A 17,781-nucleotide genomic window follows, 5' to 3' on the forward strand; every position below is an offset into this window, starting at 1 on the left:
TCTGCTCAAATATTGACTTCGCGATTGTGAGTGGTGTCGTAAGCGAGTCGTGCAGTAGACGGCGATGCTCTTTTAAAAAAGGAGTTCTTAGAAGTGATAAGTCAAGTGTGGTTGGGCGGAGAACTAATAATCGGAGTATTCTGGATAGAGAAGTCACGGGACGATGCTACTGGCGGCTAGTGCTGTGCTTTTTGGGTTGACCATCGGTCTCTCCCACGCGAGCATCCCAGCCCTCGAGTCGACACCGAGTTCCTTCAACAATCATGGAGGTGATTTCATTTCTCTTTTCTCATGTCCTACATTTACCTATTCCGTTCGCCCGGTCTCCTAATTTTTCGGAAATCATCGATATCGAATCCTTCTCACTACCGTCCTCGAATCCCGCTTCATTTTCCTGTACAGAGCTGCTCGAACGAATACTCACAGGTGGAATTGTACTTTCGGGAGCACCTGCAGTCACCGAAACTGTTATGGCGAATTCATTGACTAGTCCCAATAGGTGCACCGAGATGTGTTTGTATTGCACTCGGAACGGTCAATGTGTCATGAACACCGCGAACAAATTTCAACGTGATAAGAACACCGATGATGTATTACCATTATTGCTTATGACAGTAGCCAGTCACGCTTCCTCGCGATAACAAAGCTTAAAGCAGACATCAATTAGACTCCGCTTGGTTTTCTCTAATTCTGGGTTAACCAGCTTTTCGCGGTATTAGGCACGCTTTGCGAAGCTCTACTATGAAAAGCGTCTATTCGTAATATTTTACCTGGCAACATTTTGTTGTGATGAAATATTTTCGTTCTGTGTGGATAATATTATTTTACAATATTGATACACGTCGATGTATGCATTTTTGTACCGAAGAGAGCATCATTTATCGGGTATAGGACTTGAAACAATTTCTATTTATCCATTATAATTTCTGGAAAATTCATTTTTTCAGTTGTAGTATTTGTAGAGATTTTTACTATTACTCAATTTACGAACAAATGATTTTGATTATTACTTGCGAGTCCAAAATTGTTGGACTTATTGTCGCGTTTATTTAGAGTAAATAGTAATTGGAGTGCAATAACAAATGAGTTGTAATATAAAAATGGATGTTTCCAATCAAAATTGTGTTGTAATATACTAATTAGTCAAACATTTTCTCCCTTTTCGGGAAAAATTAATTCAGGAGAATACAATTTCGATATTTTTACACGCTATTTACAAATATAAACACAACAACCTTCGCTGTACGAAGATAATTTCGTTTGAATTTCATGTTCAGTAAATAATAAATATGGGAAGCTGTTAAATCGACCATTGCGTTCGATTTGTACGCTATCTGTTTCTCGAGTGATTGAACATATGCATAAAGGAAACAATAATGGAATATGGAGACGTCTGTACACATTATGATCGGCGTGTTGTATGTATTTTTAATTATTGTCCGATCAAGGGACGGATAAAAAGCCCAATTATATTAGTCGGAATTGATTAAAATTGATGTAAAATTCGGTCGTTTGATCAATTATCACTTCCCGATTTTGCACTCCATATTCTGGGAATAGATCACAGGTGATATATGATGCGTGAATTATTTACGAGTTTCACCATTTTTGCTGTAGCTAACCACTGCATAGGCAAACGAAAATAAATCTTTAATTTACAGAACCAAAACTGTCCTTTCTAAGAAAATTATGAATTCTCGTTATGAAATGTTAAAAATTTATACAGCAACGCTACTGGACGTATTGTATGTTGTTTGAAAAATTTGTTCGTACAACAAATAATTTAGTTACTCGAAATCTTTCCAATTCCAATTTCTTCTCATTACTGCATAAATAAAATTATAGAAATTCAAAGATACAATTCGCGAAATTAAAATTTTCAAAATCGGGCAATTACTAATATTGCATGATCGCTGTGTTAACGGTATCACGCAACGGGTCATCTCTGACCCACCGGCAATGTAGTAATACTCACTGCGGCAAATGCATCGATATGTTGCAGCAATAGGTCGTTGTTTATTCATATTTCCCACAAAAATGCTTTCGGGCCCGGGAAGCTAAAAAACAAATGTTCGAAGATGAACAAATAGGATACAATTCCATTACAAACGTATGAAGAGGTAGTCAAAATCATCATTTCAACTTTCGTGAACTTCTCATGACCTGAATTGTTATTTTTACTTTTAATGACCGTTCTTTCCGTAGTATTTCAAGACTTCGGTGACACGTATGCTAAGCGTGAATGTATTTCACATTAGAAATGCACGTAACGGTACTTGAAATTAACTTAGGTGTATAAATGTAAGCATATCTGGTTCGCAGCAGCATTTTAATGAAAGTGGTACTTTAAAGAACCCTCAGAACATAAAGGGTTAACCGCCCTCTCTTATCTCTCGTGCATCTTCACTACTCGGTTCTTTTACAATTTTACTTCTAAAATAAATACTTATTATAATGACGACGTGGAGAGGAGCCTGAGTGATGCTGAAAATCATTCTGAAGTTTCTCTTTCTGAATGAGTACCATCTAAAATTACATGCGACAGAAATTCAATAATAATATAATAGCTTACCTTTCAAGAAAGATACTTTAGGTACTATGATAGTTATAATACCTGTTCATTATAAATAATACAGCGGCTAATTAACGATATGTCGAAGTTCCCGTATGAAATATGTCGTCAGTGGTGTGCTAGTTAAAGTTCTAATCATCTGGAATATTAATTGTTCAAATAATTGCTCCAGTCTATCGACCATATGACGATATCTCACATGAACTCAATATCAGATTCAGTTATTAATAATACAGATTAACAATTGTGCAACTTGACACGATACTGTACACGGACCTTAAATTATTAATTATAGTATATCTTGATATATTATTCGTACTGTTCGAAAATTAACTTTGGTGTTCTCGAGGAGGAAAATGAAATAGTGGATTCGAGTGTTTCATCAATTATAAAAATTCTGAGGCTGTTTCATTCCGTAATTGGCACCGTGTGTTCCCATATTCAGTTTTTTACCTAATTATTAATTCCAGACCCGAGTCGAATGAAACGAATAGTTACACAATTTTTGATGAACTAATTTACAAAATTCTGCTGACGCGCGCGGTTAATGGATTCAACGTGGAATTCATTTTGCTGCACAGATTCGCCGCTATAATTCAATACCACACCTTCGCTAATTGGTATAATAGAGAATCAATAGTTTCAACGCTGCACAATAAAATGTAATTTCATAGCGCTTCTTAATTGTATTATACTTGATTAAGCGGACATTAAGCAATGTTGGTAACTATTTGATATTTGCGCGTCAGACATACATATGTGTATCGATTGTAAACGAAATTTTGATTGGAAGTAGCAGTATTTCATTTAACAATTGTATATAGTGTCGAGAGAATATTTGTGCAAAGTATCACGGTTGATTTATTAATATTTATTGTCACTTTTGTTGCGTCGTGCTTCGTATTCCTGCATCTCCAATTAATTATACCGGTCATCTGATTTAGGCCAGCCAAATATTTTCTTCGCTTTTAATTATGCGAATTCTTTCAACACGAAATTCAAATTGTATATCATATTTTACGTTACGTTATTATTTCCCTAATTGGCGGGGAAAATTTAGCAGAAAATATCTACACATATGTACTTGTTTACTCTTCCTACTTGCAAAGCATTCACCGAACAAAGACAGCCGGGCAGGTCATCAAAACGGTCCAGCGTTTAATTTGATGATTACTGAAATCATAAAGATGCTTCAGCGAGTAATTATCAGTATATCAAATTTCGGCAAGCATACCGTTGTAGTTCGAGAAATTATTAACGAATTTGTTATTGATACTCGGTATTTCTATTGTTAAATGAAGCCATACTATCTACTACTTTATTACGCATTGCAATGTGCATGCAGCAATGCGTTACGTGTACGTTCGAATAACAATTTATCGTACGTTTTTATAAATATTGATGGTAGATGTGAAACTTAGCTCACGTTCTTGAACATTATGTGTTTCAACGCATAAATATTTTCGAAATACAGTAGAACCTCGATTATCCAAACTGGGGATTTGTATAGTGGACAACTATCTGATTACGGTGCTAGATGAAATGATTATTGATCTGTATAATAAATAGAGTTGAATTAATAATGTTTGCAAACATTAGCGGATCAAATAATCGAGATCATCCTACTGTGATTGTATGCAATTTAATCTAGTTCCATTTTATCGTCAACAAACAAATCCTTTAAGGATGTAATTTCTCTTTTGTGATTAAAAGCGCGAATTTGCATTAACTTCCACGGTCTGCTAATAACATCGAAATAATGGAATCGAGCATGTCCATCTATATGCCTTTTGTTCGTCGGCGTGGTTATGGCTCGGCATAATAATGATGTATGTATCGTGCATGGGCCTTGAGTGAGATTTCAACATCTATAACCGAGAAACATTCAGGTATTGTTTATAGTAATTATACCCGTGTTTACGTGCACGTAAACGTGTATCCATACGCAGCATCCATCGTAACAACTGGTATAAAAAATGCTTGTTTGACCGCAATCCGTAACGTATACCGTATGCAGTTGCACGAGCTGCATCCGTCAATTTTGACGTCACGGTGCAACCACGGCGCAACCATGACAAAGGCTGCAAAGTTCGTGTATTTGTCAGCTGAAAGGTCGATATCCGTTTAGGGTTATTTGTATCCTTACTTTGTAGTTACCATAAGGGGGTTCGCACCTCCTGGAAAATAAGGGAAATTCGTGAATTTATTTTTTATATAAAAGTTGCAAAATATACATCTTATTGTATAATGTTTAAGTAGTATTTGCTGAAAAACTGTGTTGAACGTATTAACCAGGACGTGGCAACCATTTTACCAAAGTTATTTCCGCAAAACGCCATTTGTGATTGAAAAATGCATTTATTTCTTATGTAAAATTATGTTCCTTTTCAAAAAATCAAAATGTACATCTTATCTGATGAAGAATTGAGGAGAAAATAAAAATGTTCTGATTGTAAGACTTAAACAAAAATACATTTCCTCCTCTTCAATTTTTTTTTAAGTGTTTGCTGTTTGTATAAAACTCGCAGACTAGATATAATACTTTTGTCGATTAAAATATTTAAGAGGGCAAAGGAATTTCCGAGGCCTGTACGAAATTACTCTTATTAAGAAAACTCTGATCAAAGAATGTTTAATATTGCGGTGTCTGACTTACCAAAAATCGATTGAAAGTTTTTCGATGTTGGGGGAGGGAATGTGATTACAGTTTGATAAGAATTCGGAGCAATATAATTTTCCTGTTAAGTAATCAGGAGATCTTAAAAGTTCAAGCGAATTTCTTAAATCAATAGACGAAAGATCGTAATAAATTCGCAGTCCAAGTAATTCGAGCTGTTTTAACTCTCCGTTAGTTCAACGTTTGCGAAATCGTATTTTAACGAGTTAGTGCTAAGCTTTTTTCAACACCAAATGGCTAAAAGATAATCACATTTTCCTGCAGTGTCGCCCCGGCGAGAAACAAAAGCGAATAAATGTGGCCCGATTCCATTGTGCCCGCGTTATCGGCGGACCGTGGATCTTCACGTAAATTTCCATTTTCATAGATTGTATGGTGGTCGAGCTAAAGAAAAAAGTATCAGCAAATAAGCCTTTAATAAGCAAACAATAAAATTCCTTGTGGTGAAACTAGGGAAACGCCATTCATTTTAAACGAAGTTTAAACTCCGTAAATGCACAGAGATGTAGTTATTAATAAATGATTCTAACTGTTGATATTTATAAAAATACAAACACAAGCTTATCAAATCTATAATGAATTTGTCATAAAAGTAGTTTAATTTAAATAATTTTGATTTTACTGTCGTTATGGAATCGTTTACAAAATTGACTTTCTAGTTGCTTTCATCGAAATTAGATAATTTTAATGGGAAAATATATTGAGGAATGTTTGATGGTTAATAAAGTAATAGCATACTTCATTACATATTTCATTTTGGTATCTTCCTCGGCGTTTGAAGCCGAAGACTCGCAGAAATCTAATCGATAACAAATCAGCATCGACGTAGTTGAACTATTTCGTCCGATATACGTGCACATACATATACATGTGTCTACATGTACTGCAAGAAAATCGATGTAGTCCAATCGAAACCAATCCAATCAGCCGTGATTAACTGAAAATATGCGCCCTTACTAAACGATAACTGACGATCCAGTGCACTTTTTGCAACACATTACACTCCGCAGGCTTTCATGCATTTCTAGTGCATCAAAATCTTCGTTTAATATACCATAATGCATTACCACATTTACCACACACACTCACAAATATTTAATAGTCTTCAGACATTTTTCAATAGTAAATAATTAGACAGCGGATTTTATGCATTTATGAGAAAAATGAGTAAGTGTAATTTGAAGCAATAAAAACATTAGAAGAATTTAAACATATTGTTATATTATTTCCAATCTCTTAAACATGTTAAGAAAGAAAATAATTTTCTATTTCATTCCAGTATGTTGCAATTCAGGCAGGAAATCTTTATTTTGCATAATGATCCGCTGTCTAGTAATAATAATGTAAATTGTTAACGAAAGGTCGCTACCGTAATGTAATAATTTCTTTTAGAATTATTGTTTAAAAGAATATTTGTAAGCTTGCTTCTATAATATGTGTATAATACATTTGTTATTTCCTTGCATTTGTCTATAAAAATGTAGTTTTGCACAAATCATCATAGTTACGAAAAAGCCATATACAATCGCTGGAGAATGTAGCAGTAAGTAATTACTGTGCCGTACATGTAGGATGTGAATTTATACGTATAATCCTTATCGCAGCTTTTAAGTCACGGCTGAATAATATTAATAGCTGTAAATAAATCTGTTTGACGTAACAGTGAATATTTTATGGAGAATGTGACGTTTTGTTAAGAGGAAAAAGTGAATATACGAATTGGTGCAATCTGGTCGAATGAGATATTATTTTAGTTGTTCGATGGAAGTTATGATTGCCTTGAAGTTTTGTATAATGTCCTGCGGATTCACAGTGTTTTTCGTGAATTCGAATGCTCGAGATACAATGAAAGTTGTCGATGAAATTGTGTATAAACTCTCTACTTTATTCTTCGGCTAATCAAACTTCTCTAATTGGTGTTCTCATAAATTGGTCCGTAAAAATGTAACTTTGTATTAATATTCAGTTTGTTAATAAAAATTTTGGTTGATGATCCTTTATTTGCACAGTACGGTAAAATGGAGAATTCAAGATTTAGAATGTGCACGTAAACGAGAGGATTACACATGAAATATCTCTTCCGAGTATTAACATTATTATTGCAGCAATATATTTCGATATATGTTTATTTGTCTTGCGATAAATAACAGAATTTAGCAGGTTTTATTTGGAATAACAAAAGCGGCAATCGTCAGGAACGGAAACATGCAAAATATAGTTTCGGAATAATCTCTGTCAAATAAAATGTTTCGTCTCGATTATTTGTTGTATAATTTAATGAGAAGACGAAAATGGGAAAGAGTAAAATTTGGAACACACAAGCCATTTAAAAATAATTTAAAATAATGCTTACGCAGGATCATTCATTAAGGATGTGTTTTAAATTATAACAAAACGCTGTTTGTATACGATTGACAATTTTTATACAATTTTACTAACCATGTGGCGAAGAGTGATGACTCTAATTTTCACAAATAAAAAATAGCGTCAAGACCCTTTATAAACAAAATGAGTTACTGCCATTTCAATAAAAGTGCTAAACTGTGTTGCCATACTGCTAACTTGTTTTTTGTGTGATTGTGCATTTATGTTAATTAAGCATAAGTGTGTATATTATCTACAGTACATACATTACATAAGTGCTCCATTCGTAACATGTGTATACCTCACGGATCTACGTATACTACATGTTCATATACAGGGTGTATCAGCTGAAGGAGGCCACCTAAATATCTCCTTTATTTTTAATGGCTACAAAAAAATATTTATGGCATAATTTAAATGGTATCGAAGGAGGAATATCATAGAAGAACAATTTCTTTTATCCGGTTATTTTTTCATAGTTTTTTTAAGGTCATCGTTATTTTTTTATCGGGAAACTTGAATGAAAACGGGAATAAAAAATAACCGGACAAAAAAATTGTTCTTCTATGATATTCTTCCTTCGATACCATTTAAATTATGCCATAAATATTTTTTTGTGCCTTCTTCAGCTGAGACACCCTGTATATTCTATAAAACTTATTTTATTTTGGGAATATAATTAAAAAGTGATTCACTAACGAAAGGAAGCCTGGCCATTTTTTGTAAATTTATTTTGTTTTTTTTCTTTCTGCACGTAGACCGTATGTTAAGCCCTCGCATTATTCGGAGGACTCTTTGTTCCTCGAACGTTAATAAACTAGAGCGCTGAATATTCAACATTTTCTTCGGCTGCCTAGCACCACGTGCTTTTCATCACTTTTTATCTCTCGCGCAACGAAAACAGAAGGTATCGGCGGGTGTAATAAAACATATAAGCATAACTTCATGGTTGAATTAATTCCTGAAAATATAGGAACCGGGTCAGACGTAATTAAATTTTCTCATAAATCACAAAACGCGAAAACGAAATAATAACCTGTGTATCGGTGTTGAGTTGGAAATAATCCGCATTGCAGATGGCGAAAATTCAATGAATAATTATTAACATGGTATCGATATATTTTTCAATGTGACGATAATATTGTTAATCCCGATGATAATGCGGAAGCATAGGTGTAAGTGAATGATATTCTCTGACGAAGGCAGGATTAAAAAAGAAAAATTTCAGACTAGATCGAGTTTCGAAAATTTAATTAGATTTTTAATTAGACTGCGCAGAAGAAGCAGGGAATTTCTATCACGGAGATTGTTTCTGTTGATCGAACAGTAATCGCTGTCACCAGAGTCTCTCTTGAGCGGACGTGGTGGATTTATTAATCTTATTCTGAATCTAATAAGGTAGGAATAATGAACATTCGCAGTTTTCGTTAGCGTTCGCACGGTGATTAAAACGGTTCGGGAAGTTTTGTCTGAAGCGTCCTGAAAGTTTAATTATTACATCTTGCGTCGTCGGTTGGCTCTCGGGGCTCTCTAGTTTCCAGGAAGTTTTCCGGTCTATTTCTGTAGATCTTTGTTTCTTTTTCAAACAACTTCACCGAAAAGAAAATGCCGCGAGATTAAGTTGCGAAATTGTGTCACAACGTGTAGATATTTTCGTCCCACAGGAAAAAATCCACCGATTTTATGCCCTCGAAGTGATGCAACCATTATTAATAAGATCAATCCTTGTCAGATGTCTTCTTACTCTTTTGTACCGTGAGAGCAACGTAATACTTGATCAGTACAGTCATGCAGTTTTAAAACTTGCGTAACGATGACATCATAAAGTGCGTGGACGAAAATAATGTTTCGGACCCGGACCGTCATTTCGTTTTTCTCGAAACGATGACGATGATGCGCGTGTTAAATTGGTTACTGATTTGGCAGAGGTTGGCAGCAAATTGACTCAGTTTTCTGTTTTATTTATTTTTGCCACGAATGCGTAAAATCTAGGTAAAGCTGTTAGAAAAACTGTGAAAACAAATTTTGAAAGTATTGAAAGAAGTAGTACATTATTGAATTTCTATTTTTCACAATTGACCTAGCAATTTTTATTTCGTGCAACGATTAAATTGTTGAAAGAAATTTTTATGGAAACTAGAGCAACGAAAGATTACTTGATTTTGTTAATTATTCGAGCCGTAAGCTACATCACATGCTTGTTATGAAGCTGTACTTCTAAAGTGAAAACTGTTTTTATTGAAGATAAAATAACTGAATGGATTATTTAAAAAATAAACAAGTGCGGGGATATTTATATTACTATGACTATGTTACAGAAAAAACGATGGAGAATCTATGTATACATGACGAACTTTATAGTAGAAACATTTCAATATTTGTTCACTAAATTGTAGACACATATCGACTATGAAAATTCATCACCGTACCATGAAATATATTTTTACCTGTATGTTTGTGTTTATACCTGTATTATTGGCAACGCAAGCGTAAAAACGAAGCTTTTTAATATGTAAATATTCAAGCATAATAATGAAATACATATATTCGCTGGTATTTCTGAGCTGAGGAATAAATTGATTACATTATTCGCCCGAATTGTTATGGCAAATTACCGATTCATTTTATTGTTCCACAATAAAATTTCTGTTGTATCAACCAACACTTGTACGGTTCCATGTGTGGTGTGTGGGTGAACTGCGCAATTGAATAACATACCGCAGTGTTCGATTTCATAAAGCATGTATTTGTAAAGCTAGTAATTTCAGAGGAAACCTTGTATCGGTTTATTGATGAATTTTCTTACAGTTAGCGTAAATAATTGATACAAATTGCAAATATCTCGAATAAATTTCGTACCAAAAGAATCCAAATGTTCGTACAGTATTCGAGAACATTCAGGTTTGTAAAAAGTATCAGTGGAGTAGTATTGAAGGGTGTACTGCAAATAAAAGTCAGTTTCTAAAAGTGCCATTATATTATTTGCAGATTGTATCATGGTTAGAGTAGTATTAAATATATACAATGAAGAAGAAACAAATAATTATAAGTTTCCTCGATCAAAAGCATTCCAGAAAAATCGTCAGTAGAGTTCATGTACAATTTAGCAGACGACTCCTCTCCCTAATCCTGGGTCCTCCCCAACAAACTCCTGTGGAGTGTAGATTAAGACTTGTGTCCCCAGTCTACCTTTCTCTCCTACGACGCTATTCGTCGCGTATGTGTCACAATGTCACGTGACTAATCCGGTACTGGCAGAGAGAGGGTAACTTTTTCCCCTCGATTCGGTAGTGGGGGAACCGGTACAGTGGTAGTGGGAGTCGTCAAGCGCCAGCGGGGAAGAAGTTGCCTCTGATGTACAGTATAATGAATCAGACATTTTCAGACATGTAAAAGTTTATACTGTATTGTAATGCGTGAGCAGGAAAAATATAACTAACGGTAACTACGGGGCGCACCACAATGGTCCAATTCAGCCCGCCAAGTTTATTTTGGATCTACATGGAAGTGTGCGGTCTGCAAGTGTCATGATGAAAGATAACACCGTTGCCAGGCGCCAGAGCTAAACGTTTTTCTCGAATTTCTTCGCTTAGTTTCTCCAGCTGATAGTACTTCAGCGAATTAATTATCTCGCCACCGCGACACCAGCTACAGTAGAAGATCCTCGCACCATTCCACCGCACAGACAGCATCACCTTCTGAGAGTGCAATCCAATCTTTAATACAGTCTGCTCACCTATACATGCGATAGTCCCCACGTTCTTTTATCGCAGCCACTTCCCGTCTTTTATCAGAATTATTATCTCTACAAATTCATTTGTAGCTCCTTCATTTTCTGAGACGACCAGCATTTTTTATGCTGCATCTTACAGGCAATTGAAGAATCTAGTAAAGAATTTTAATTTAAAATAAAGTTATATCATTTGTAAGTGGTGCGACTTTTAACTCTCTTTGTGAATTTTTTAAAACGAGATTTAAAAACGAGATTTGAAACGAGATTTAAAACGAATAAATATATCAATTTCATACTTCGCGGATTGTTTGATCACTGATTGAGGAACTTGTAAATATTCTTTTATGTGTTATAAACGATTCTACAAGAAGTTATAATTGTTTCACTGTAGTGCACTTTGGAAGACCGACTTTTAAAAACATACAAAAATGGGAACACAAGCGAGATACATATTTACAAAACTCGTAGACTTCGTTCTAAGCATCGTGTTCGACTTCAAACTAGAAAATACAAAAACGGGAGCGACAGAAACGTACAAGTTTAACAAGATTCCTCAACTTGTTTCCAGCTCAGAAAAAAAATCAAATTCGACATGTATCGACTTGTTAGTGGCAGTTCAAACGATAAAGAGGTATCTACCGACGAAGTCTGCCAAGTAGGAAATAAATTGGATGATTCGTTTATGAGATATGTCTGCGAACTTGGGAAATGTCGTTCGGTGATAAGCGCGTTTGAAGTTTCACGAACTGTTATAAAGCTTGTGACATTTTTAAGACAGGAAATTGTAGTAGAAATTCCAAAATGCAGTTCGATTTTTCAATTAAAATCATTCTTCTCATTCCACGTTCGGTATGTGTGGCACCCGGATACACAAGTTCGGTCTAGGTCAAAGATTCTCGCATTAGCAATTGATCTGGTTCAACTTCTCAGCAACCGCTTCTGTGGAAACTCGCGGATTTGCATCCACTACATTGTGCACAATATCGTCATCAGTGGCAGAAGGCCACCCAAAGCGAGGTTTATCGTCGAGGTCAAAATTGCCACGTTTAAATTTGGCAGACTGTCTTTCGCGGCTCGGAATCTGCATAGCTGCCTCTCCAAACACATTGCAAATGTGTTTTATAGTTTCTGCGATACCTGCACTTTCGCAGTACACCTACACTATAGTTTTACTTTGAATTACTTTTCCATTTTATTTCCAACAAAGTTCAAATGTTCTATTTAGAATGTACTTCAAAAGATAGTTCCTTGATCAGTACTAATTTTAAACGTTTCTTTTCTTTTACATATTTTTACATATTTAAACTGGTAATTTAAAACGTTGGAAGGTTCAAGTTTCTCAATTTATTTCGTATACATGGAATTTAAAAAATATAACAAGATAAAATATGAAAATAACTCAAATATTTCTTTCATTTAGCATTTTTCTGTAGGGATGTGATTTGAAAAGACATAATTGTCTTTGTTCAATTTGTATGCTGTCGAGTAGCATAACAGAATACTTTTGTGGACGGACATACCAAACATTAGCCTCATTCAGGAAGATTAGTATCATTACAATTTGGACTTGAGACAATTCCAACAGTATTTAAATAGCATTTAGAAACGATTTTTCAAATCGGTCGAATATAAAAGAAAGTTCACATTTAGAACCTGGTTTTGGTGTCCACCATCATCGATTTCCAATTTTATTCGAACACGAAATTATTCATTGAGATCTGTCAACTTCTGTTCAAAACAACAACTCATTCCGCAGCGAAGACGTGATCATTTCAACAAGATTGCACACATACTGCTGCCGCATAACAATGCCCATCACGCCATTTATCGAGAATCTGTCAGAACTTTTGCACTCACACGTCATACACGTATATTTGCCACTTGTTCTCAATCACCGATATACGATCACTGTTTGCGACAACGACACTTCTGACAGAGGAAATAAATAGTTGTTCGGCTATTTTCATACATATTTATTTAGGAATACCTCATTGATACCAAGTATCAAGATAGAACAAGCCGGGACAGATTAGTTTTTTGATGCGGAAACGTTAATTTTATCGTGGCTCAGACATAACCCAGATCCTCCTCTTATCTAACTTTTAGACAGTCTGCCATTCAACGCGGAAAAAAGTGTGCTTGGCAAAAAGCTCAGAGATACTGTTCTTCTAATATAAATTTAACATTCTTGACTTCCCATAGTTATGTGCAAGGAACACTAATTAAATAACGGATGCATTGGACTGCTGCGTAAGTCCCTATCGCTCATATTTTATACGGAATTTTATCTTCTCTCATTATTACTCTTTTATTTCAATTTTTCAAGTTAGTGTAAAGTTTCTTTTGCTTCGAGTTAAAAACTGTGCAGGGTCAAATTGGTAAAAACGAACACCAGTTCTTTTGTGTGAGAAGGACCTTTGTGTTGCTAGCCAAAAAGTTTCTTTTTCAACCATAGTATTGTAAAAGGTTCCTTTTTAATTCGTCATATTCGACACGCATTTGGAAAAGTGATATAAAATGCATAAAGAAAATTTCTTTTCAAGATAAAATTGCGTTTGAAACGCAGACGATTTAAGCAACAACTCGATAGGTGATACATTATTAATTTCGAACATTTTAAACATTGAATGCATTGAAATTGCACGTAGGCAATAAATAATGCAGGAGCAATACAAAAGGTAAGCAATAATAATAATTCAATGGTGTATAGAACATATTGACGTGCAGGATGTATTTTATAATATATTTATTGTATATAAAGATTGATTTTCATTATTATTTTATCTAAATATTTTCTACGTAATTGCTATCTTAATTTTATTCAGTACTAATTAAAATTTTGTATGAAGATCCGCAGTCTACTAAGGATAAATTCATGCTATCTTCCTTCTTTTGTATTATTGCCAAGCATTATTAAAGACGGCCATTTTCTTTATTGAAAACCACCCATCTCGAGCTTCTGTCAATACATAGCTTTTTATTGCATCGTTATCCTTTCCGTTTCCAAGAAGTCTGTTATTTCTGTTTGTTTGCTTGTCATCAGTAAGTAGGTATGTACATTGTTTTTGTTGAATGAAAATGTCATGTTATACTCGACGGTTTTCCTCGACAATAATTCACCACGTTACAGCGCTCTCTTATTTCGAAGAAAATAAGAAATACCTGTGTCGTCAAGTTTCGATATTGTTCTTCATCTTCAATATTTGCCATTTTAATCGTACGAGAAACGAACTTATATGGAATTAAGACAACATTGTCTGCAATGAAGCCATCTTAATCGAATTAAGCATTATTTTTCAGCTGTGGAGGTAAACGGACTCCCTAATTGTCTTAGCAAGCAATCAAGCTCATAATTAGACTACGTATTTTAAAATAAATATATCTGCAATTCGCAGTCTACATATAAGCTATTTATTGAGAGACCAAGGTCTTCGCTTACGTCCTCAGATCTTAGGGTGCGATCCATCACACCACGAAGAGTACTTGTTGGTACTCGAAGCTATCAACTTCCGTAAAACCAGGGGAAGGGATATGCTTCACTTGAAAAATGCACAAGGAATTTTTCTTTTGGACATTTATTGGCTAAATGTATCACCCAAACTCATTAGCCAGGCTTGTCCATTTAGATTGCCTTCTGCTAACAAATGTCTGCTCGTGTTGCAAATGGTATTCAATGAATGGAATGTTAAAAAGACAGATTCATTTTTGTCGATCTCATCCCCAGGACTATTTTCATCCTTTCTCACAACTGACGTAGATCATTTTTATTTTGCATTACATCCTATTTATAATGGGTTGATCGTGGAAATACTAAATTTCGAAGACATTAGAAGAAATCAATATTGTTATATTCTTCGCGATTTATCAAAATTGCTAAAAGTGGACATTTGAATTCAACCCCTGTTTCTTACAATAAAATCCACAATCTACTCATGCCGGCAATTATAGTCCCTGTATAGCGGTTAAATTCTCCTGATATTAAAACATTGTTATGTGTGTTTCCAGTGCCACGATTGGATTTGGATAGTCTCGAAAGCGGATACCACGGCCTGGTGAAGGAAAATGAAACTCTGGTCGAGGTCACGCCACAGATACGAGCTTTGGGCGCGAAAGTCTGCTCCTTCCGTATCGCCAACAAACATCACGGCGAAGCACCCTTCGACATTGTTTTAAAAGAGAAAGGAGTTGCGGAGCTGAGAGCACTGCGAGTTCTGAACTGCGAGAAACGGCGTAACTACAAGTTTGACATCGAAGCAGTTGGATGCAATGGCGCACTATCGGAAAAGTATGACTCGCATGAAATCAATTTTCGAACTTCCGCGAACGGTTTTTTCACCCTCCACTAACGTTTCCCCGATTTACCGGCATAGTTGCCGTCGACGTTTTCGTCACATCAACCCCCGACAAAACGCGTTATTCTCGAAGAATTCCAGAGGATGGCTTACAACCCAAATTGTCATTGCTGCTACACAATTTTTATAGAAATTCTCAGCAGTATACTATGACATACTCATAGTATATAAATAATCAATTATCTATTGATTAATTAATTGATTATTTTGCATACCGTTCACGGCATATACGTGAAGATAATGTTCTCATGACGTATTCCCGGCCCAGCTAATTTCCCGTGTCCTGGTTTCAATTTTCGACTGGAGCACTTGAATTCCTATCATCTCACCTGCCTCTATTGACTATGTGACTATAGTATGTTATTACGTATTGTTGGTTTAACGACATCGTGGCGTCTGAATGCACACAGAATTCTTACCGTTGAAGGGGGTATCCTTCAAGAAGATAAGAAGCGCGCATTTTGCTCACACAATAGGAGGTTCTGGTAACATATGGCTGACGAAGGCTCTGCTCTATTAATGCCTGCATCAAGTATCGACTTTGCCGCACACATACTAACGAGATCACCGAGGTTCCCGGAAGCCGGCGTCGAATTTTTAATTTATAACTTTAATTTTCAACGAGCTCCTCCTGCCTTCCGCTTTCACGAATTCGAGGCACGCTGATAAAGGAACGTTTTTGAAGACCCCTTTCAAAAGCTGCTTAAGTGGAACAGTCGTTCCCCAATGTTCGTCCCACTTTCCGGTTATTTGCTCCAGAGGTTATCCTTTCTATGTGTATGTTATTTCGTTTATTCAACACGGCCAACCCAAGGAATCGTTTCAAACCTGCGGACTATTTTTCATTTCGGAACGTTTTGATTAACGAAACGCAAGAGTACTTCAAATATTGAGTTATTAACGCGTTTCATCGTCTTTCCGATTTAACGATGCGGCACAAATGTGGCATTGCTGCGTTCTATTCGTGTTTCTGGTTATAGCAGACACAATGAGCCAGATTTTCCATTTGTTTTAGCGAGAAAATCCTCTCGAATGCTGAATTGTTTCTCATTAGTCCGTATATCTTGAAAACTAAGAACATTCACGTAAATATTTGTTTTATAAAGTATCAGTTTGAAACAATAGCTTTTATAATGCAGATAACGTAAACAATCCTGCGGTGAAAAGAGTACTAATTAAAACATGCACACGTTGCATGCGTAACTATGCCGTTTATGTAATCACGGTGAAAGTATTTCGCATACTTTCTTCTCGCGTTATTTAACAAGAACAGTCTTTTAAATTTAAACACGACGGGTATTTGTTTCAATGATCAAAAAATTCTTGCTCGATAGTCCATTTATATAATAACTTGCGACTTCGTATATTAGATCCTGCAACAAATTTCTTTTCATCGAACTTTCCTGTACACCTCGGTACGCCGCTCATGAATATTTCTTTGCAAAGGTTTTCCTCTCTCGGGGAAAAGTTTTCGAAAAGCGTAAGACTCAAAGATAAATAAATCTCCTTACATTTTTCTCCAGATAATTTGAGTGTCGCTTTGTATAATTATTCGGTATTATCCTGGGGAAACTTTTGCCAATAATTCCATTTACGTAATCAGATTTCCCTGGAATACATTTTTTTACCGTACTTACTTCGCCTAAGTATAATACTCGGAGCCCGTTAGGATAAAACCTATTTTTCCTCATAGAATTCTTACGTATATTGGACGTGCCTGTATAGTCGGAAAGTTCAGAATTGCATGACAAACTTCCGTAATTAATTAGAAGAGGCAACACAGACATGTCGCATCAAGTGAGATAATAACATTAATCCTTATCATTATAATCCTTAAATAGCGAATGTGAATCTCCGTGAATCTGTCGGAACAAAGACTACGTTTATTGCGTTTTTTATTTTGGTATTTTTACGAAATTAACTCGGGGGGGTTGAAGAAAAATTTTAAAATATTCTCTCGAGAAGAAATTAATTTTATATTTTCTTTTATACGGATTATGTTTGCATTCAATTGAAGATGAACGCTTTTTCGTTAAAACTTTGGTTTTGTTACTTAGAGAGAAATACTGAAAAGGTGCATTCT

At 35.3% G+C, this 17,781-nt stretch overlaps 1 protein-coding gene across 1 annotated transcript in view; it reads left to right on the forward strand.

Annotated features, from left to right (window-relative positions):
* Positions 1 to 17,781, forward strand: part of Cals (calsyntenin 1) — a 27,276-nt gene continuing 9,495 nt past the window's right edge. The window contains exons 1-2 of the mRNA XM_076437355.1: positions 1 to 269; positions 15,352 to 15,631. Of these exons, the coding sequence (XP_076293470.1) occupies positions 164 to 269; positions 15,352 to 15,631 (386 nt within the window). The 5' untranslated portion in view covers positions 1 to 163. The remainder of the gene's footprint in view (positions 270 to 15,351; positions 15,632 to 17,781) is intronic.

The sequence above is a fragment of the Lasioglossum baleicum genome, chromosome 13 (assembly GCF_051020765.1).
Source record: "Lasioglossum baleicum chromosome 13, iyLasBale1, whole genome shotgun sequence".
Lineage (NCBI taxonomy): Eukaryota > Metazoa > Arthropoda > Insecta > Hymenoptera > Halictidae > Lasioglossum > Lasioglossum baleicum.